This window comes from Hordeum vulgare, chromosome 7H, assembly GCF_904849725.1.
Source record: "Hordeum vulgare subsp. vulgare chromosome 7H, MorexV3_pseudomolecules_assembly, whole genome shotgun sequence".
NCBI classification, from domain to species: domain Eukaryota; kingdom Viridiplantae; phylum Streptophyta; class Magnoliopsida; order Poales; family Poaceae; genus Hordeum; species Hordeum vulgare.
In genome coordinates this window covers 27,755,608-27,779,571 of record NC_058524.1, presented here as the reverse complement: position 1 = coordinate 27,779,571, position 23,964 = coordinate 27,755,608, and the positions used below count along the sequence as shown (strand labels likewise).

The 23,964-nt window shown below is 43.2% G+C and overlaps 1 protein-coding gene across 1 annotated transcript; it reads right to left on the bottom strand.

The window, feature by feature from the left end:
* Positions 1-595: 595 nt before the first annotated feature.
* Positions 596-5,474, bottom strand: LOC123410945 (peroxidase 1-like). Its single transcript, XM_045103869.1, has 3 exons — positions 5,207-5,474; positions 1,320-1,751; positions 596-1,221 (listed from the first exon to the last, which is right to left on the bottom strand). The coding sequence occupies exons 1-3, from the start codon at positions 5,426-5,428 to the stop codon at positions 826-828; spliced, it is 1,050 nt and encodes a 349-aa protein (XP_044959804.1). The 5' UTR covers positions 5,429-5,474; the 3' UTR covers positions 596-825.
* Positions 5,475-23,964: the final 18,490 nt, after the last annotated feature.

The following is a 23,964-nucleotide window of genomic DNA, read 5'->3' as shown; positions in this document are numbered from 1 at the left end:
GTTAGTATTTAAATAAACCCAAACTGAATTACGGCGGCATGCACCCGGTATACTGGAATAAGAAATCGGTATGTTTTTCATTGTTTGCATGCAGAGTCTAGTAATATACTCCCTCCGTTCCTAAATATAAGTCTTTTAAGCGATTTCACTAAGGGTCTACATACGAAATAAAATGATTGAATCTATACTCTAAAGTATGTCTATATACATCCGTATATAGTCCACTAGTGAAATCTCTACAAAGACTTATACTCCCTCCGTCCCAAAATAAGTGTCTTAACTTTGTACTAGCTCTAATACAAATGTACTAAGCTTGAGGCAGTTATTTTGGGACGGAGGTAGTATTTAGGAACGGAGGGAGTAATATATACGTTTTCTTTTGCTACTAATTATCCTGCACGGGGAGGTCTACCGGAGATTGTGCTCTCGTTAGTTAAGATGGATAGGCTGCATGGGTGGAGAAGTGATGACATGGCAAGATGATGTGGATAGCCTCCATGTTACTAAGATAAATCATGCAATGGGGTGCTTCTATTTAGATAAAGTAGATAAGAGAGGTGTTCAATTCACGGCGCCCGTGAGTATACGAGAGTTGTTCAATTCAAATGAGCATAATTAAGGAGTAGAGTTTAATTCCGCTTGGCGACAAAACAAACTTGGCACACGCGGCAAGTACTAGTAGTACTTAACAAAGTAATAAAAGCGCACACATGCATACGCATCCTGGCATGGGTGACGACTCGTGAAAAACTCATAATTTGCAAGTCCCAAGTGAAAGAGGCCGGCGGGGAAAGCACATGGACTAGATCGGTGCCCGCGTCTCGTCTAGCTCGTGGCGACGAGGCCCTCCTCTTCCACGGATCCCTCGAGGTGAACCGACGTCGGGTTGACGACGTTGCAGTTGAGGCGTACCTGGCCGCAGCTCCCCGTCTGCACCTGGATGCGGCCCATCTTCACCATGGCCGCCGCGAAGCGCTCCTTCCACAAGCTCTCGTTGGCCGCGAAGCGGTTCACCAGCCCGTTGAGGTTGCCGTCGACGCGCAGCTGGTTGTCTGAGAAGAAGAGCCCCATGCCCCGCGGCAGCAGCTTGTAGTAGTTGTTGTCCAGCACGTTAGGCGAGCCCGGGTCCATGGGCGCCGTGATCGGCGTCGTCTGCGTCGTGGTCGACGGGCACAGCGCCCGCAGCTGCGCCGCGTAAGCCGGGCTCAGTCCTGCATCCACCTGATAGATGATGGTTCAACAGACGTACGCACGTCTCATGCATGCCAGCGTGTAAACTACTGTACTATATATGGTGCCTCATCACTCGAGGTGCGTACTATGGGAGTGTTGCCGTTCCAGATGCGGTTGACGAAGGAGGCGCAGAAGGAGCGGCCGACGGTGTGGGCGCCGGAGAGGAGGACCATCTCCTCGGCGGTGAGGGTCTTGTTCTTGAACCGGTCGATGAGCTGCTGCGCGGTGAACGTGGGCGGGGGCAGGTTGTCGAGGGCCTCCTGCTCGATGGAGACGCTCCCGTCGCGGCGGCCGGCGGGGACAGGGTAGACCACGTTGCCGGTGAGGGTGATACTGTCGCGCGCGGCGAAGGCCAGGATGTCGGCGCAGGAGACGGTGCGGGGGCAGCTCCGTTCGAGGGCGGCCTTGGCGGCGTCGATCACCTCGAAGCCGCGGAGGCTGGGGTTGTTCGGAATGGCGACCCGCTCCGTCCTGCCCCCGCCTGGGTTCGTGGCCAGCAGCACGGAGGCGTCGCAGCCCTGCATCAAGTAAAGATGAAAATTAATTAACTCCCGGCCATTCACACATCATGAACATTGTAATTTTAGTGCGCGTGTCTAATTGCATTTTAATTAGGTGCATCTATGCAGGTAGGTACAATACCATTTTAATACACGTGATCATGTATGCGTGCATGCATATAAAATGCTCCCTCCGTTCCTAAATATAAGTCTTTTTAGAGGTTTCACTAAGAAACTATATACGGATGTATATATACATACTTTAGATGTACATTCACTCATTTTGTTTCGTATGTAGTCCACTATTGAAATCTTTTCAAAGACTTATATTTAGAAACAGAGGGAGTATAAGTCTTTTTAGATGTTTCACTAATGGACCACACTACGGAGCAGCGCCGCATTTGGGGCTTCCGGCGGCCCAGCTAATGGAACATTAGTATGCATGCAAAATTAATACTTCCTAGATGCATACTCATTACTTTAAACAGCTTGGACATGCGGCGGCAAATCCCCTTTCTTTATCATGCATGCATGCAATGACGTCATCAAGATTTTCTTCGATGTTTGAAATTCAAAAGGTTTTATCTACAAAACCGTTAATTCAATTAATGATCCGCTTTCACCACTGACTTTTTCGCGATGAGATCTTCAAAACTAGCTCCCATGTCGATATGTTTCGATAACTTTCGTTTTCTTCGGTACTTGCCAGATTACTATCACTTACTTGTCATATTATTTGTTACATAGTTCTCACATTAAATCAACTTGGTTATCAGGTTTATGAATGTTGATATACCCCCACTAAAAAACTTAATTCATTATACTTGTGCCGCTTTATGTGTTTACTTGCTTGTTATTAGTGTTTTAATACCCACTTTTTAGCTTCACACAACATTGCAATGCTTAAAAAGTATAAAAGTATTGTCCTGATAACTATGTATAACTTTTGTGACAACTATACATCCGTAAGATGGCAACTATGATGACATAAATGTGGCAACTAGGAATGACGAAAAAAATCAACGAAACATGTCAACATGGGATCTTATTTTGAAGGTCTTATCGAGACGAACCTAACGATGAAAGCGAATCTTGAATAAAATTATTAATCTATGAGATAAATCATTTTTAAAAATCGAAAAATCATTTAATGCGATGATGTAAGCATGAGGTGGAAGATTTTTGCATGCACATGGGGCTGCGGAAGCCGCTGCATGGAAAAGTTGTAATGCGGCGCTTCTCTTTATAATTTCCCTTCACTAATAGACTACATTCAGATGTATATAGACATATTTTAAAATATAGATTTACTCATTTTGCTCCGTATGTAGTCTTCTAATAAAATTTCTAAGAAGACTTATATTTAGGAACGGAGGGAGTACTCCCTTTGTTTGTAAATATAAGATTTTTTAGATATTTCACTATTAAATTACATACGGATTTATATAAACATATTTTAAAATATAGATTGATTTATTTTGCTTTGTATATAGTACCCTATTCAAATGTATAAAAGAACTTATATTTAGAAACGCAGAGAGTATCATTCAGGAGAACACATATGCATATGCATGTGAAATATCATTCAATTAACCATGGATGCATGCATGCATGTAGAATATCATTCAAGTGGCCATGTATGCACTCTGAAAAGGAAAAGTCACATGTATGCACGCATCTACTTCCTCTGTTCCTAAATTTTTTTAGAGATTTCACTAAAAGATTACATACGAAACAAATGAATGAATCTAAACTCTAAACTATGTCCATATACATCCCTATTTAATTTTCTAATTAAACCTTTAAAAAAACTTATATTTAGAAACCTAGGAACTAGAGAATCATTCAAGTGACCATGTATGCATGCATACATCATGCACTGAGATTCGTCAAACGAAATGTTCAGCGAGAGCAGGGGAACATGCGTTGCCTCCGGACAAGGAAAACAGCAGGGCATATATTCGCTGCTACTTTCATAGTTTCCCAGTTTAGCTTTTCTGCTTTCGAGGACTGCTTTCCCTTTATCTTCAGGGGTATCAACATTTAGCTTTTCTTTTCTTCTCCTTCGACTCTGCCTTTATGTCGATATAGATATAGCAAATTTAACTTTTGTGCTTTGAGTTACTCATCCTGGTATTGATTTGTTCATTCTACTAGGTCTACTAGAGAGCCTACATGGATCTAGTACTCGTGATCAAGGAACCACGAAATTACCAGACAATTGTCGTGCATTTTAATTGGTTACACCGTATATATATTCATTTATTGTCGCTTGCGTTTTGATATCATTGTGGGATGTGGTTCTTCGTTTGTCGTTTTAACGACATTTCTTTGAAGGACAATCTTCAATACTAGTTTGTATGTAAGTATTTATAAGGATATGCAATGCATCCACATCATCGACCAAACACTACTACTACAAATACCATGACAATGATTACATGAATATATATATACCTCCATGTAGGATTTAGATGATGTGGCAATAGCTAATAACGATGGAATGGTATCGTTGGAGATTTTGTAGGGTTCATAACTACAGATAATTATCATTAACTATTCAAAGTAATAATCATGAATGCATGGACTTAGAGATAATTGAAAAGAGCACTGAGATTTGTCCTATGAAACGATTGGCCAGCAGGGAATATGAGTTACCTCCGAAAAAAGAAAAACAACAGGTCAGCAGGGGAATATGGCTTGCTTCTGGAGAAAGAAAATCAGCAGGCCAGCAGAGAATATATCACATGCTACTTCATATTTTACTACTTTTAAGCTTTATTCTCTCTACCTTTTGTCTCGAGCGATAACACACTTGGCATTTCTGCTTTTAACTTGCCCTTTATCTCGAGAGATAACACGTTTAGCTTTTCTGTTTTGCAAAATATTCTTTCTGCAGTTCTCTCTATATTGTGACGGTTCCTTGCCCCAAGGTAAAAACCGACAACTACCCTCTAACACTCCTTACTTCAATCAAATGAAATGAAAAAAATGATCAAGTTAAGGGCTACACGCCTACGATAACTTTTATAGAATTAACTTCACACGCTGATGCGGCAGTACATTTTCGTGGTGTACCACTGAACTGATAAATTCTTCAGCAATGCTACGCCTACGTAGCTATCCTACGTAAACTAACGTGATAGCCTAGGTGGCACTTTTCAGTTGGAGGAAATTATGTGACGGGACCCACCCAACTGAAATCAGGGGGGAGAAGGATTAATAGTTAGTTAAGTTACGTAACAATGCGTAGGTTATTACGTAGGTGTAGCATTTTTGTAAATTCTCACAGTAAGTAAAATCCACCCCCTATAATTAGTGCTACGTAGGTGATAATCTTTGCCACTAGCTAACTTGCTGTAAAACACCGCTGGTGTTCTTGTTTTCTTTGCCCCTGGAGCTAGCCACGCGCTGGCACAATTGATCCGAAATGTATACGCACACAAGAACTCATTGTGGAGATAGGTACGTACCCGGACGAAGCAGTCGTGGAAATGAAGGCGGATGAGGCCGGCGGCGATGCCAGCGTCCTTGGTGAAGGCCGCAGCAACGGCCTGCCGGACAAGCGCCTCGGCGTTGGAGCAGGTCTTCTGGTAGAACCCCACCCGGAGCTGCGCGGTGGCCAGAACCGGCAGCAAGCACACGGCGGAGAGCGCCGCGATGAGGGCTAGACGGGCGCTGCCTTGTGTAGCCATGAAGTCTTGCTAGTCCAAACTAGATGATGCTTTGAGCTTCACACAGCTGTGTGGGAGTTTATATATAGGTGGATGGACTGGACCTAAGAGTATCTACAGCTGTACCTTATAAATGCGGTCCTTAAATGTTTACGGACGCGTCCGGTGCTACTACTACTGATCGATCGGTCATGTCTCAGTTTTTTCACTTCACATCCAACTCTCTCACATTTCATCCCTCAAATCCAAAATATATCCTACGTACTACTGATTTTCTTCCCCGTCGAAGATGGTTTGCGCCAGATCCTGAGCCGTGTGCGCCGCCACCTTCGCCGCCTCCTCCTTCGCCTGCGCCGCCTCCTGCATCGCCCGCGGTTTCTTCATTCGACACCTGGCCACCGCAGCCGACTCAGAGCGGATGAAATTGAGGATGGCCAGCTGCTCCGGCCACAGATCGACCATCATTGGCGGCTCCTCCTTCGACTACTGCGAAGGCGGCGCCTCCTCCTCCTCCTCCGGTGCCTGTAGCTCCTCCTTGGACTCCTCCCCATCTCCCCCTCCTCGAAATCCACCTCCGGTTCTAGAGGTAGCCCCGCTTCCCTTTGAATTCGGACCTGCTGAAGGGGGAAGAGACGATGTTGGATCGTGTAATGCCGGTGGTGTGGTGGCATGATTGACGGCCTTGCAGAGGGAACTGCTCGGGTGGCGGCGTAGACAGGGTGGAGGCGGATGTGCTAGGGCTGGGGGTGCCGGCCAGCTTAAATAGCCAGCCCCGACCCCAGAGTGGCGCCACGCGACGTTCACACCGCGCCGACGGTCGATGCACCCGTTGGACCTCCGGTTTCCCGATGAGTCCGTGTGGGCCCAACCCGTCAGGCCAACGTGGCGGGAGTGCCCGGGCGCGCCCGGGCTTTTTTATATCTGCCCCATATTTAGGCTTGAAATGGGGTGTGCCAGTCAGTCCGGACGTTTGAGAGCGATATGAAAGGTATGTCTGGGTTGAATTTTTATGACCGGATATTCATCGAATGGCCTGACTGGACGTTTGAGAAGGGTTTAAGGGTTGGGCTGTATGTGCTCTAACAAATCCCTTTGGAAAAGAGCAGGTAGATGATCTAGGGAGATGGGATGGAGACAAAAGACATGTCTCGATCTGCTTTAATCTTAGCCGCGGCCTAACCCCACCACTATCCTATAGTCCATAGGTCCAAAGATCACAGGACTCAAGGAATAAAGGTGAAACGCGCAGATGAATGAGTGGCAACTTGCTTTTGGAAATCTCTCCTCAAAAGCATAAACTGATAGCGTGCAATTATTCCATACATCAAACATGCATGTTTGTAGACACACTTTATTGACCATCGATACCGCACACGTTATCACCACCCTACAAATGGACTGGCCAGACATGTACATATTGCCGGCCGTGTATTTCTGCGTTACATTCATGCATGCAACATAAAAGCAATGAAACCGTGTTTTGTTCGTGGAATAAAGTAAATAACATGATAACAAAGGTAGTATGAGTGTGCGGAAGTATAGTGGGCAGTCTGTTGCAGTGGATAACAACAATATATTTTTCTTTTGGAAAGGAGGATCACATCGGTTTCTGCATCAATCGATGCATGCAGCCATTTTATTAACCGAGTAACCAAACAAAGTCTTAAGTTTTTAAATACAAAGCAAAGTATGATAAAAACCACACACAAGCGGACAAGAACTGTCACATCCGGCGAAGACAAACAAATAGACCACGATGGCTATACACCTAGTCTATTAGTAGCACGCCATCCAAATCGGCTGAAGATAGCCCATGCAAGCGTCATCCGTTGCATCCAATAACCATAAACTTCCTGCAGTCCACATGGCTAAGTAATGAGCACGTACGGATCCAAGCTGTAGCTCTGTAGATAACCTGCAAAAAATAGTGGATACCTTTACCATTAAAAATCTGATCATTTCTCTTGTTCCATATAACCCAAAACAGCGCACTTATTCCAATCCTGATATGATTCGCTATAGTTCCCTCTACTCCGTTGAGCCACGTCCCAAATAGCGTGTTAATGCTGGTTGGTTGCGTGATGTTAAAAGATATATGCACAGAGCGCCATAATATTTGGCCAGTGGACAATCAAGAAAGAGGTGTTTGACTCTTTTATCCCGATCACAAAAGCAACATTTAGAACTGACTATCCATCGCCGTCTTATCAAGTTATCTTTGGCTAACACAACTACCTTGTGTATAAACCACATGAAAATCATAATTCTGAGCGGCACCTTGATCTTCCAAATATGTAGAGATCTCGAGAGTGGTCCATAATTAATAAGATCGATGTACATTGACTTCAACGTAAACCTACCAGATGTAATTAATTTCCAGTGAATGGAATCTGCCTGGTCGTCCGACAGTTCGACCTCCATCAAACGTCTGACCAAGTGTATCCAGGCATTCCATCTTTCTGCCACTAGTGCTTGCCTGAATTGGATATTTAGGGGTACTGATTAGAACACTGTTGCCACGTAATCTTCCTTACGTTGTGCAATATTACAAAGGATAAGATATTGCAAATCTAGCGGCGTATTTCCTAGCCATGTTTTCTCCCAGAATCTGGTCGTGGTTTCGTTGCCAACTAAAAACTTTACGTTCTGAAAGAAAGTTACCTTCACCTTCATTAACCCTTTCCAAAAATGTGAGTCATTAGGGCGAGCAGTGGCCGGAGCAAGAGACTTAGAACGTAGGTACGTATTGTTCAAAAATTGTATCCACATTCCATTTGTCTTAGTAGACAACTTGTATAACCAGTTGCTAAGGAGGCATCCATTTTTAGCCTCTAAATTCTCAATACCTAAGCCCCCTTGGTCCTTTGGTCTGCAGATAATATCCCACTTTGCTAGTCTATATTTCTTGTTAGCCTCACCATAATGCTAGAAGAAACGAGAGCGATAGAAATCTAATTTTTTCCGTACACCCACCGTACTTCAAAGGAAGGTAGAAGAAACATCGGCACGCTTGACAACACCGAGTTTACCAGCACCAGCCTTCCTTCATAAGACATCAGCTTGCCCTTCCAACAGCTTAGTCTCTTTTTCCATTCCTTATTCGTCAAACGTCTATGATGAATGGGGATTCCTAGGTAACTAAAAGGTGGTGATCCCATTTCACACCCAAATAGCTACCTATAAGCGTCTTGTTCCACCTTTGCTCTCCCAAAGCAAAACAACTTGCTTTTGTTAAAGTTGATTTTAAGTCCAGACAATTGTTCAAAAAGGCACAACACAAGCTTCATATTTTTAGCTTTTGCAAGATCGTGTTCCATAATAATTATCGTGTCATCCACATACTGTAGTATGGATACTCCCCCCTCTACCAGGTGTGGGATTAGTCCTCCTACGCGACCATCCTCTTTAGTCCGACCAATAAGGACTGCCAACATATCCGTTACTATGTTGAACAGCACTGGAAACATTGAATCACCCTGTCTCAGTCCCTTATGGGTCTGAAAATAATGACCTATGTCATCATTAACTTTCATCACAACACTGCCTTGCTAAATGAAAGAGGACACCTGATCCCTCCAGGATTTATTGAACCCTTTCATACGTAAGGCCTGTTAAAGGAATGATCATTTGACCTTATCATATGCCTTCTCAAAATACACCTTAAAGGTAACCCCATCAAGCTAGTTTTTATGAATTTCATGCAAAGTTTCGTGTAGGACCACAACCCCCTCTAGGATGTGTCTTCTAGGCATGAAAGTTGTCTGAGTCGGCTGTACAACAGACTGGGCTATCTGTGTCAGCCTATTTGTGCCAACCTTTGTGAAGATTTTAAAATTGACATTAACCAGGCAAATCGATCTAAACTGCTCAATGTGAATCACTTCCACCTTCTTTGGCAACCGTGTTATTGTTCCATAGTTTAGGTGAAAAAGCTGAAGCAGACCATCGAACAAATCATGAAACATAGGCATAATATCATCCTTTATAATATGCCAACATTTTTTATAAAACTCGACTGGAAACCCATCCGGTCCTGGTGCCTTGTTTGGTTTCATTTGTGCTATTGCGTCAAACACCTCCTTCTCGGTAAATGGTGCTCAGAGAATCTCATTCTCATCCGAACTGAGCTGAGGTATATCACCAATTTCATTCTCATCAAGAGAAACAAAATTGTGTTCCGGCTCACCAAAAAGCTAATTATAATACTCTAAAATGTACAATTTTAGGTTCTTTTGCCCTATGATTGTACCCTCATCTTGCTCTAGCTGGATAATTTTCTTCACCATATGCTTGCTATTCGCAATCATCTTAAGAAAGTGTGTGTTATCATCTCCATGAACTACCTTCGACACCTTTGCTCGAAGGGCCCATTTCATCTCCTCCTCCCTGAGAAGAATTTGTAGCTTGTTCTCAGCCTCGGTTTTAATGTTCCGATCTAAGGTGCTTAGAAGTGAACTTTCTTCTTTCACATCCAACATATTAATGAGATTGATAAGTCTCTCTTTTTCTACTTTGTAAATACCAGATTGATTCTTTGCCCAGCCTCTCAGAAACTGGCGTAAGTTTCTAATCTTGTTTTCCCACCTGTCCATACTAGAGGATCCACCATAGTTTCCTGCCCATTGAGAGGCAATAAGATCCATGAAGCCTTCTCTCTCGAACCAACTTAATTCAAAGGAGAAAGAATTCTTATTTCCTACACGTGTTGATTCCCTAGAATTGACTAGTAGAGGTGTGTGATATGAAATTTCCCTTTGCATAGCATGGACTATGACAATCGGGTATTTCTGTTCCAACTCAATGCTACTCAAAACTCTGTCCAACTTCTCATATGTTGGCATTGGTAATGAGTTGGCCCATGTGAAATGTCTACCAGTGAGGTCAATCTCGCTCAAATTGAGACTCCCAATAATCATATTGAACATAAATGACTATCTTCCATCGAAGTTGTCATAATTTGTTTCTTCTTTTCTTCTTATGGTATTAAAATCTCGCCCAACCAGAAGGGGAAGCCTTTCACTACCACATATTCTCACCAAATCAGCAAGAAAATCAGATTTTAACTCTGGTTGTGCCGCCCCATATACAGCCACCAGAGCCCACCTGAAACCATCAACCTTCGACCTTACACGAAATTTGACGGCAAACTCACCATAAACGACACTTAAAACCTCTAAAGTATCACACTTAACACCAAGGAGGATCCCACCAGATCTACCTCTTTATGGCAAGCAGTGCCAATCAAACTCAACTCCTCCAAAGATGTTGCTAAGAAATTGCGGCATAAAGTTGTCTCTATCCGTTTCTTGCAGCGCCGAAAAATTGAGTTTATGCTGAAGTGAAGCCTCCCTAGGAAACCTTATTTAGCCAAGTCCGAAGAGACCTCTGCTATTCCAAAAGATTCCTCTCATATTTCATCATGGAATTTTTTCTTTTGCTTGACTATAGGACTTCTCCGAACCACAGACACAGGATACACCTTCCTCTTCCAAGGTCTCTTAGGTTTATCCTGTATCAGGCTGTGGTGTTCATTAATTGGTGGGTGCATTATGGGGAAGGTTGTCCAGCATCGAAGGGGCCATATACCCCTCTGATCCCAATACTTCCTCTTCCACCTCCTCACCCTCCTCTTCCATTAGGTCCTCACAAAAGTCCTGTAATTTTGTGACACCTAAGTTATTAATATCACTATCACCATTGGATTAATTGCTGCTATGTTTGTGATGATTTCCATGGCTCTCTCTGCCTATAAGTCTAGAATATCATTAACAAATTTCGCAATTTCTTTGTCATTGGTCCCCAAAGAGATTCCTAGATTATTATCCTTCTCTATATATAATGGCATGCTCAGAAAAATGAAGAATTGAATTATCAGTGTTAATCAACATACCTATGTTTGCCTCGATATCACGAAGCTTGGCAGCCCTCATAGCACGCGCCATCTGTATGTCGTTAGCATCAGGTTGTCCCTAGATACGGTGACTGAAGCGCCGCTCCCTAGTAAAAGGATCTGGAATTCCTCCGAACGTGATGACATCCACCATGGACGCCTCCGATGGTTTAAGCCCTCCTGTCTCATTGTCGTTGTCGTGTGAGCATAGATCGTGAACTGCGTCCGTCATCTCAACCGCAGATGCAAGCGCCTGGCCCTCACTGCCCCCGAGGCCGATAGGTTTATCGATTCACCTATCGCCATACCTGGGCTAGCAGAAATACCCTCCTGTTGAATCTGTTGTGGGCCAACCTCTCCATCGGTAGAATATTGCGGCTGGTACATAGCCACCGCGCTGGCGCCATGGCCGCTATCGGTTGGGCCTGAATATCCATCGAAATTCAGTAGTACTTGTGGCGCCTGTTGCACCAAAAGGTCACCACCATCAGCCATCTCATCACGACCCCCCCCCCCACACACACACAAGCAGCTCGGTGCGGACACCGAGTGAAAAGAGCCAAAGCGGATCAAAGCCATATGTGTCGATGAGGGAGCTTTACCCTTTTCGATAACAACAGTATATGTTATTGAGCTCTTTGAGAATACCTTCAAGTAGATATATCAACCGTTTGATTCTCATCGATCGGAAGGTTAAAATCAATCTATACTGCTCCCATAGCTGAGCTGTATTATTTGCCATCATAAACGAAATCTGAAGTGCGCGTCTCGTTTATGGAAGCATTTCGTTTATTTCGTTTATGGAAGAATTAAATGCTTCCATAAACGAGATGCGCACTAAGAAATCTGAGTAACTTAGTGTATTATTTGCCATCTCGTTTATGGAAGCATTTCGTTTATTTTCGATCATTAACTTAGGGTAGTAGAATCTCTTAGTGTAGAATTAAACATGCAGTGTAGTAGTTAGGATGGGATGCCCAGGGCGTTAGGAAGCATGACTTCAAAGGACCATGTACTTTTGGTTTTCTTACAATTTCTATTTCTGCGTTTTTCATTTCTTTCCGTTCTAGCATTCTTTGTTTAATTTATGGGCAAAGTTGGACCATTTTCTGAAACAATAATAACTATACAATTACTTCCAGCTGCACCACCTGCGGCTATATATATGCTTAACCATCTTCTCAACTTTACCCACAAACCAATCTAGCAAGAGAAAGAGATTTCGTCTGTCAACACATTCACAATATACCAACTCCGATACGAAGAAAAAGTGCTAATTTTAAGATTACGAGACATCAGGATGTAAACACTTAGGAAGATGCTTATTACTTGAGCGTCACACCATTCTCAACTAGCTCTAGAGAACAACGAGATGCGCTATTGTGGCACAAAGTTAGCAGAGATATCCCGAAACTAGCTACACTGCATAATATCCAAGCTTGTTGTTCTCACCTTTTAACTGCTCCAAGTCCTCTTGCTCGGTGGAGGCTATACATCTTTACCTAATAATAAAGAGGCTATCGCTTCCGTCGGAAAACCCACCGAGGTGATTTTACAAAAAAGTCTTTATTGTTTATGACATTAAACTCGTAGTATATATTAAATGTTTTTTAAAATACTCATATCTTTTAAACCATAACTCCAAATTTAACATATTATATATGGAATTTGATTAGAAAAATATGTAGAATTTAAATATGATATTATTTCATCTGTTAAACGTTTAATAAAAATATTATCTATGATGCAATCTTAATAAATAAGTCATTATTTGTCTTTCTTTCATACCGGTACTCATCCGGGTTAGGGATGAAAACGTCAACAAAATCAGGATTAGAGATGAAACTGAAGGTCACTTGACTGATTATTTGTACGTATTAAATCTACATGCAAGCCGTGTTAAAATAGAAGACCTCCAAAATTTTGAACTGCATTTTTGTAGGATAAGACGATCTTTATTTGTGTCATAACTACAAATTCTTAGATTATAGACCATTTTTTATAAATTAAGAGCGTGTGGTATTTCTTTCTCCCGTTGCAACGCATGGGCCTTTTTGCTAGTAATACTTACGAGCATAATGAAGAATTCTATTTCCTCTTATCGTCGAATTTTGATCCAATGTTTTAGTCAATAATATAATTCCTTTATCAGAAAAGGAATTACTAAGAACACATATTCCAAAAAGTAATCGGGCTAATTACATTATTTATTCTATATATGCATGTACACACACGAGTTTGATGTAGCACGAGAGGATGAGGTTTTTTGTACATTGATGCACAATGTAGAAGTCCTAATGTCCAGCTCAATACATAGACTGATAGACTTCAGTGCTTCCATTTCAAGATTGTTAGCATGTTTCTAACAACTTCTGTGCTTCCTTAACTTTGTTTTTCCTGAACCTGAGTAAAAACCAAATCGCTCACTTCTTTATTACCATCAAAATATCTGAACATATCTCACGTGTTTTCTCTGACTTCTACTCCCTCCGTTCCTAAATATAAGTCTTTCTAGATATTACACTAGTAGACTACATACGAATGTATATAGACATACTTTAGAGTATAGATTCATTCATTTTGCTTCGTATGTAGACTCCTAGTGAAATCTCTTAAAAGACTTATATTTAGGAACGGAGGAAGTAGATATGAACTGCCGAATTAGTTCTTTGTGTAAACTTCGAGCCTAAAATGGTTCTGACACACGGAAATTAAATTGGCGATGGCAACATTAGAGTATTCTGAATTAATGACACTAGACGCATAAGAGGGTAGAGCTAGCGTACCATGTTATCATAGATAATGGTAGCTCACCTCGTAATCAAATATTTCACAACATACATGTACTTAATTAGCTTGGTTGGACATGATTGTGACTTAAGAGTGTAGGTTTCTCTTATGAAATTCTTTACAAACAAGTTGGCATCCTAGTTAAGGATACCAACTTGTTTGTGTGGAAACATTGTCTTTCTTTGTCATGTTACTTACTGTCTAATTCTTCTCTAGAAGTGTAAACTAGTTCTCTCAAGTACTCAATTTGTCTCCATTGTCTTAGTTAAAAGATTTTGGTAACATAATAATTAAACATAATTTTCATATTTAATCAAGTAATTCATGAATACGGAAAGGGGGGGGGGGAGGGAGAGTTGTCCGTGAGCGATAAATGTACTGACTGTGTAAACATACTTCTGCATTTGTAAAGAGTCAAGCAACCACCTGGAATAAAAAAAATTGAAAGGAGACAAATGACTTACTCTGGTGACAACCAAAATTTCAAATAGCGCGCTATAGCGCCGCTATACACATCCAAGCACACGCCGCGCTACGCGAAGCCTGATTTTAGCTACAACGGATTAGCATGCTAATAGCACGCTAGAGGCCATTTAGCGCTGAGATTGGGCCTCTAGCGTAGCGTCCCGCGTCTTCGGCCTGAAAATTTTGGCCCAAAATTGAATTCCTACGCGGGCCAAAGCCCATGCCTACCAACTGGAATACCCCCAAATCCTCCTCTCCAGCCAAACCCTATCCTCACTCCCGTCATATTCTCTCACCGAGGAACAGCGGCGGCGGCCGACCAACGGCAACCATGGCGACGGCCTCGAGCTGTGACTCCGGCGACTGACCTTCCTCGCCACTCCCTCCTACCGACGAGCTTTTCCACCAGCCAAGGTAGCCCCTAGCCACTTCCTCTTGGCTGCTCCCTCCTCGCCACTCCCTGCGCTGACGACCGCATCCACAGGCCACCGGAGCTCCCTGCGCTGACGACCGCATCCACAGGCCACCGGAGCTCCCCGCGCGACGGTGCTCCCCGCGGCGACCATGAGCGAGCAAATCCCGTCAGCAGGTAACAAGTACTACTTATGTTGATTCTGCTCCGTCAGTCTCTGAATGCCCACATTCAGCTTCAGGTCCTTTGATGTTGATTCTGCTACTTCAGCTTCATGTGTGTGTGTGTAACAAGTACTACCTCCTAGCTGGACGATGCTCCAATTCTGGTTATAGTTGATGCACTCAGATGCACGTGTTAGCTCAATAAAAAGAGAATATGTTGCCCACGGCCAACATAAATTCGTTTCTGCAGTTATTTGTACAATTAGCGTGTACAGCAAGAACAAGGAAAATGGGCATTGCCATTAGTGTAGTGTATCAAGCCGCACAAGAAAGAAATATGAAAATGAATAAATGTGCAGCGCCTTATGATCCAGGAAAATTCATTCAATTATTTTACTTCCATGCATTGCATACAAAATAATCTATTGCCTTCACGTTTTCCTTATATGAAGTTTACTGTCTATGAAGTTGACTGTCAAAATTACAGTTTACAATTTTCTTATACGAAGTTTACTGCCCAGGAAAATGCCTTCACATTTCTTATATGGGCATTGCCTTCACGTTTTCCTTATATGAAGATTACTGCCCAGGAAAATGGGAGTTAGCATTTCTGAATCTGTTTACCTTATATGAAGTAGCAGTCTATTTTACAAAATACAGTAGCAGTCTATTCTACAAAATACAGTAGCAGTCTATTCTACAAAATAAAATAGATTGAATTGAAGACCTGAGACCACCACAGTAGCAGTCTATGTCTACAAAATACAGTTCCCTCTCTATCTACTTATTTTGAAACCGATTCTCAACCAGTGGCTTCCCCTTAATTATCTAATTTTACTTTTATTGCTTCTTTTTGCATAGGTGTTGGTGGCTCAAGCACAGCCTCGGTAACAGCACCTCCACTCTCTTCCATGGTTGTATGTTGGATGCAAAAAAGGAAATTGCTGCTAGTTTTGATAATGATGATAGTCTCTTCAAATGTGTCATTGATATCATTGACAAGAGATGGGACAGCAAACTCAAGTCGCCACTACATTTGGCTGGGTACTTTCTGAACCCCTACTATTATTACTCAAACAAAGTTGCGATAGAAAGGGATGGATCATTTAGAGCAGCTGTGATCCAATGCATCACAAGGATGATTGGAGATCAAGAAACTCAAGATGAGATTATTAATGAACTCGACAAATACGAGGAGGAGGATGATTCCTTCGGAATGGACATTGCCGTACGACAGAGAAGAAGGAAAGACTTCTCTCCAGGTGAGTGTTGCTTGCTGAAAACCTGTGATGTTAATTAGTATCACTTCCTTTGTTTCCTCCCTCTGTGCCGTAATAATCATTTAATGTATTAATGCAGAAAAATGGTGGCTGAATTACGGCACATGTGCACCCAAGTTGAAGGACTTGGTAATGAAGATTCTGAGTTTGACATGTAGCTCCTCAGCTTGCGAGAGAAACTGGTCGGCATTTGAACAAGTAAGAAAGACAACTACAAGTTCATAAGTACAAAATATAGTTCCTTGCACTTCTCACATTGAGGCGATTTGTTCCATACTTGATTTTTTTCACTTACACAGGTTCATACAAAGAAACGCAGCAGGTTACTCCATGATAGAATGAGGGATCTTGTATTTATCAAGTTTAACTCTAGGATGAAGCATAAGAGAGAGAACAAGAGTAAAGACCCAATAGAGAAGACAATCGTTGATGTTCTCGAGGATGAGGACAACGAGTTCATCACCGGTATTGTTGGAAATGATAATGTTGATGAACATGTTAGTTATGAAGATCAAGGTCAGCAAGAGAGAGCTTCAACATCACAAGTACAAAAGAAAAAGAAGAAGAGACCGACTGCACACCCTAGAAAGAAGAGGAAGAAGAGCGTGCAATCTCTCCTTAATAGCATTGATGAGGAAGCTATACTTTCTGCCTCTTCCGATTCTTCTTCGTCGGAACCAGAAGATGAGTCTCCCTCTAGCCTTGCTGACTCGTATTAATTGCATGGTTGGAATGCCACTTTTGTTGTTTCGAAGTATGATGGTGGTATGCCGGTATGCTGGTATGTTCCTATGTCAAGTTAGTTGGTCAAACTTATGAACTGAAACATCTCCTATTGTTGATGTACCTGTTCCACTTTGTAATTTCAAAGTGTGTTGGTGGTATGTTGGTAGATGCCCCTATTATGTAATGAAATGGACCATCTCCTGATAGATGCCCCTATTATGTATTGTATTGTATGGTATGTTGGTATTATGATGACTGATTCTATGTTTATTTTTTCATGTTTTATTGATTTATACTGAAACGCTAAATGGGGCTTGGCATGCTATAGCTACGCTATAGCATTTCATAGCTTTTGGCCGAGCTGTCGCTAAGAGGCTTAGCGCGCTATTTAAAATTTTGGTGACAACAGCGCTACAAAAGGCCTACTCTGGTGACATGATGTATTCTCACACGCCCTTGCAAAGTGGGCAAAGCCTGCAACTGAGCCACCCCCGGTTGGCCAAATGGTCAGCAGTCCAGACCCAAATTTGCATGGCCAACCATACGAAAAATTTCACCTTGGGCGGGGCCAAGGCCTTTCACACCTCAAGCTCCATGCAGGAGCAGATGATGCCGAAAAATTTGGCCACGTAGGTTGAGTTGGCAGTGTATATGTTGGAATTATGCCCTAGAGGCAATAATAAATATAGTTATTATTATAATTACTGTATCAAGATAATCGTTTATTATCCATGCTATAATTGTATTGAATGAAGACTCATTTACATGTGTGGATACATAGACAAAACACCGTCCCTAGCAAGCCTCTAGTTGGCTAGCCAGTTGATCAAAGATAGTCAGTGTCTTCTGATTATGAACAAGGTGTTGTTGCTTGATAACTAGATCACGTCATTAGGAGAATCACGTGATGGACTAGACCCAAACTAATAGACGTAACATGTTGATCGTGTCATTTTGTTGCTACTGTTTTCTGCGTGTCAAGTATTTATTCCTATGACCATGAGATCATATAACTCACTGACACCGGAGGAATGCTTTGTGTGTATCAAACGTCGCAACGTAACTGGATGACTATAAAGATACTCTACAGGTATCTCCGAAGGTGTTAGTGTTGGAATTATGCCCTAGAGGCAATAATAAATATAGTTATTATTATAGTTCCTGTATCAAGATAATAGTTTATTATCCATGCTATAATTGTATTGAATGAAGACTCATTTACATGTGTGGATACATAGACAAAACACCGTCCCTAGCATGCCTCTAGTTGGCTAGCCAGTTGATCGATGATAGTCAGTGTCTTCTGATTATGAACAAGGTGTTGTTGCTTGATAAATGGATCACGTCATTGGGAGAATCACGTGATGGACTAGACCCAAACTAATAGACGTAGCATGTTGATCGTGTCATTTTGTTGCTACTGTTTTCTGCGTGTCAAGTATTTATTCCTATGACCATGAGATCATATAACTCACTGACACCGGAGGAATGCTTTGTGTGTATCAAACGTCGCAACGTAACTGGGTGACTATAAAGATGCTCTACAGGTATCTCCGAAGGTGTTAGTTGAGTTAGTATGGATCAAGACTGGGATTTGTCACTCCGTGTGACGGAGAGGTATCTCGGGGCCCACTCGGTAATACAACATCACACACAAGCCTTGCAAGCAATGTAACTTAGTGTAAGTTGCGGGATCTTGTATTACGGAACGAGTAAAGAGACTTATCGGTAAACGAGATTGAAATAGGTATGCGGATACTGACGATCGAATCTCGAGCAAGTAACATACCGAAGGACAAAGGGAATGACATACGGGATTATACGAATCCTTGGCACTGAGGTTCAAACGATAAGATCTTCGTAGAATATGTAGGATCCAATATGGGAATCCAGGTCCCGCTATTGGATATTGACCGAGGAGTCTCTCGGGTCATGTCTACATAGTTCTCGAACCCGCAGGGTCTGCACACTTAAGGTTCGACGTTGTTTTATGCGTATTTGAGTTATATGGTTGGTTACCAAATGTTGTTCGGAGTCCATGATGAGATCACGGACGTCACGAGGGTTTCCGGAATGGTCCGAAAATGAAGATTGATATATAGGATGACCTCATTTGATTACCGGAAGGTTTTCAGAGTTACCGGGAATGTACCGGGAATGACGAATGGGTTCCGGGAGTTCACCGGAGGGGGGGGGGAAACCCACCCCGGGGAAGCCCATAGGCCATAAGGGTGGCGCACCAGCCCTTAGTGGGCTGGTGGGACAGCCCAAAAGGGCCCTATGCGCCAAGGATAAGAAATCAAAGGAAAAAGGAAAAAAAAGGAGGAGGTGGGAAGGGAGGGGGACTCCCTCCCACCAAACCTAGTCCAACTCGGTTTGGGGGGGGGAGAGTCCTCCCCCTTGGCTCGGCCGACCCCCTTGAGGGTCCTTGGACCCCAATGCAAGGCCCCCTCCCTCCCACCTATATATACGGAGGTTTTAGGGCTGATTTGAGATGACTTTTCCACGGTAGCCCGACCACATACCTCCACGGTTTTTCCTCTAGATCGCGTTTCTGCGGAGTTCGGGCGGAGCCCTGCTGAGACAAGGTCATCACCAACCTCCGGAGCGCCATCACGCTGCCGGAGAACTCTTCTACCTCTCCGTCTCTCTTGCTGGATCAAGAAGGCCGAGATCATTGTCGAGCTGTACGTGTGCTGAACGCGGAGGTGCCGTCCGTTCGGTACTAGATCGTGGGACTGATCGCGGGATTGTTCGCGGGGCGGATGGAGGGACGTGAGGACGTTCCACTACATCAACCGTATTCTCTAACGCTTATGCTGTACGATCTACAAGGGTACGTAGATCACTCATCCCCTCTCATAGATGGACATCACCATGATAGGTCTTCGTGCGCGTAGGAAAATTTTTGTTTCCCATGCGACGTTCCCCGCAGTGGCATCATGAGCTAGGTTCATGCGTAGATGTCTTCTCGAGTAGAACACAAAAGGTTTTGTGGGCGGTGATGTGCGCTTTGCTTCCCTCCTTAGTCTTTTCTTGATTCCGCGGTATTGTTGGATTGAAGCGGCTTGGACCGACATTACTCGTACGCTTACGAGAGACTGGTTTCATCGTTACGAGTAACCCCCTTTGCTCAAAGATGACTGGCAAGTGACGGTTTCTCCAACTTTAGTTGAATCGGATTTGACCGAGGAGGTCCTTGGATGAGGTTAAATAGCAACTCATATATCTCCGTTGTGGTGTTTGCGTAAGTAAGATGCGATCCTACTAGATACCCTTGGTCACCACGTAAAACATGCAACAACAAAATTAGAGGACGTCTAACTTGTTTTTGCAGGGTATGATTGTGATGTGATATGGCCAACGATGTGATGTGATATATTGGATGTATGAGATGATCATGTTGTAATAGAAATATCGACTTGCATGTCGATGGTACGGCAACCGGCAGGAGCCATAGGGTTGTCTTTATACTAACGTTTGTGCTTGCAGATGCATTTACTATTTTGCTAGGATGTAGCTTTAGTAGTAATAGCATAAGTAGCACGACAACCCCGATGGAAACACGTTGATGGATGATCATGGTGTGGCGCCGGTGACAAGAAGATCGTGCCGGTGCTTTGGTGATGGAGATCAAGAAGCACGTGATGATGGCCATATCATGTCACTTATGAATTGCATGTGATGTTAATCCTTTTATGCACCTTATTTTGCTTAGAACGACGGTAGCATTATGAGGTGATCTCTCACTAAAATTTCAAGACGAAATTGTGTTCTCCCCGACTGTGCACCGTTGCTACAGTTCGTCGTTTCGAGACACCACGTGATGATCGGGTGTGATAGACTCAACGTTCACATACAACGGGTGCAAAACAGTTGCGCACGCGGAACACTCGGGTTAAGCTTGACGAGCCTAGCATGTGCAGACATGGCCTCGGAACACATGAGACCGAAAGGTCGATCGTGAATCATATAGTTGATATGATTAGCATAGGGATGCTTACCACTGAAACTATACCCAACTCACGTGATGATCGGACTTGGGATAGTGTAAGTGGATCATGAACCACTCAAATGACTAGAGAGATGTACTTTTTGAGTGGGAGTTTAGCATATAATTTGATTAAGCTGAACTCTAATTATCTTGAACATAGTCTAAGTCCACTTTGAATATATTTGTGTTGTAGATCATGGCTCACGCGACAGTCATCCTGAATTTTAATACGTTCCTAGAGAAAGCTAAGTTGAAAGATGATGGAAGCAACTTTGTAGACTGGGCTCGTAATCTTAAGCTAATCTTACAAGCTGGGAAGAAGGATTATGTCCTTAATGCTGCGCTAGGAGATGAACCACCCGCTACGGCTGATCAGGATGTTAAGAACGCTTGGTAGCACGTAAGGAGGACTACTCAATAGTTCAATGTGCAGTCTTGTATGGCTTAGAACCGGGACTTCAACGTCGCTTTGAGCGTCATGGAGCATTTGAGATCTTCCAGGAGTTGGAGTTTATCTTTCAGAAGAACGCCCGGATCGAGAGGTATGAGACCTCCGATAAATTCTATGCTTGCAAGATGGAGGAAAACTCGTCTGTCAGTGAACATGTGCTCAAAATGTCTGGGTACTCAAACCGTCTAGCTGAACTGGGGATTGAACTCCCACAAGAAGCTATCACTGACAGAATCCTTCAATCACTGCCGCCAAGCTATAAAGGCTTTGTGTTGAACTACAACATGCAAGGAATGAACAAGTCTCCCGGCGAGTTGTTTGCGATGCTGAAAGTCGCAGAGTCTGAACTCCGTAAAGAGCATCAAGTGTTGATGGTGAGCAAGACCACTAGTTTCAAGAGAAACGGCAAAGGCAAGAAGGGCAATTCGAAGAAGAGCGGCAAGCCTGTTGCCAATCCGCCGAAGAAACCCAAGGCTGGACCTAAGCCTGAAACAGAGTGCTTCTATTGCAAGGGTATGGGTCACTGGAAGCGCAATTGCCCCAAGTATCTGGCAGATAAGAAGGCGGGCAAAGAAAAATCAGGTATATTTGATATACATGTTATTGATGTGTACTTAACCGGCTCTCGTAGTAGTGCCTGGGTATTCGATACCGGTTCTGTTGCTCACATTTGCAACTCGAAGCAGGAACTGCGGAATAGACGAAGGCTGGCGAAAGACGAAGTGACAATGCGCGTGGGAAATGGTTCCAAGGTTGATGCAATCGCCGTCGGCACAGTGTCACTTCAGCTACCATCGGGATTAGTGATGAACTTAAATCATTGTTATTTAGTGCCTGCGTTGAGCATGAACATTATATGTGGATCTTGTTTATTGCGAGACGGTTACTCTTTTAAGTCTGAGAATAATGGTTGTTCTATTTCTATGAGTAACATCTTTTATGGTCATGCACCGAATGAGAGAGGATTGTTCATATTGAATCTTGATAGCGATACGCATATACATAACATTGAGACCAAAAGAGTTAGAGTAAACAATGATAGCGCCATATTTTTGTGGCACTGCCGCTTGGGTCATATTGGTGTAAAGCGCATGAAGAAACTCCATGCTGATGGACTTTTGGAGTCACTTGACTTTGATTCACTTGACACGTGCGAACCATGCCTCATGGGCAAGATGACTAAGACTCCGTTCTCCGGAACAATGGAGCGTGCAAGTGACTTGTTGGAGATCATACATACCGATGTGTGTGGTCCAATGAGCGTAGAGGCACGCGGCGGATATCGTTATTTTCTCACCTTCACTAACGATTTAAGTAGATATGGTTATGTCTACTTGATGAAGCACAAGTCTGAAACATTTGAAAAGTTCAAGCAATTTCAGAGTGAAGTGGAAAATCATCGTAACAAGAAGATCAAGTTCCTACAGTCTGATCGTGGGGGTGAATATCTGAGTTTCGAGTTTGGTGCTCACTTAAGACAATGTGGAATTGTTTCGCAGTTAACACCGCCTGGAACAACACAACGTAATGGTGTGTCCGAACGTCGTAATCGTACTTTGTTAGAGATGGTGCGATCTATGATGTCTTTTACTGATTTGCCGTTATCATTTTGGGGTTATGCATTAGAAACAGCTGCATTCACTTTAAATAGGGCACCATCAAAATCCGTTGAGACGACACCATACGAACTGTGGTATGGCAAAAGGCCAAAGTTGTCGTTTCTTAAAGTTTGGGGATGTGATGCTTATGTCAAAAAGCTTCAGCCTGAAAAGCTGGAACCCAAAGCGGAAAAGTGCGTCTTCATAGGTTACCCAAAAGAGACAGTTGGGTACACCTTCTATCTCAAATCCGAGGGCAAAGTGTTTGTTGCTAAAAACGGAGCTTTTCTCGAGAAGGAGTTTCTCTCGAGAGAATTGAGTGGGAGGAAGATAGAACTTGACGAGGTTGTCGAACCTCTCATCCCTCTGGATGGTGGCGCAGGGCAAGGGGAAACCTCTGTCGTTGCGACGCCGGTTGAGGAGGAAGTTAATGATGATGATAATGAAACTCCAGTTCAAGTTTCTGTCGAACCACGCAGGTTGATGAGACCACGTGCTGCTCCAGAGTGGTACGGTAATCCCGTCTCATCAATCATGTTGTTAGACAACAATGAACCTGCGAATTATGAAGAAGCAATGGTGGGCCCAGATTCCAACAAATGGCTGGAAGCCATGAAGTCCGAGATAGGATCCATGTATGAGAACAAAGTGTGGACTTTGGAGGTACTGCCTGAGGGACGCAAGGCCATTCAGAACAAATGGATCTTTAAGAGGAAGACGGACGCTGACGGTAATGTGACCGTTTATAAAGCTCGACTTGTGGCTAAGGGTTTTGTTGGGGAACGTC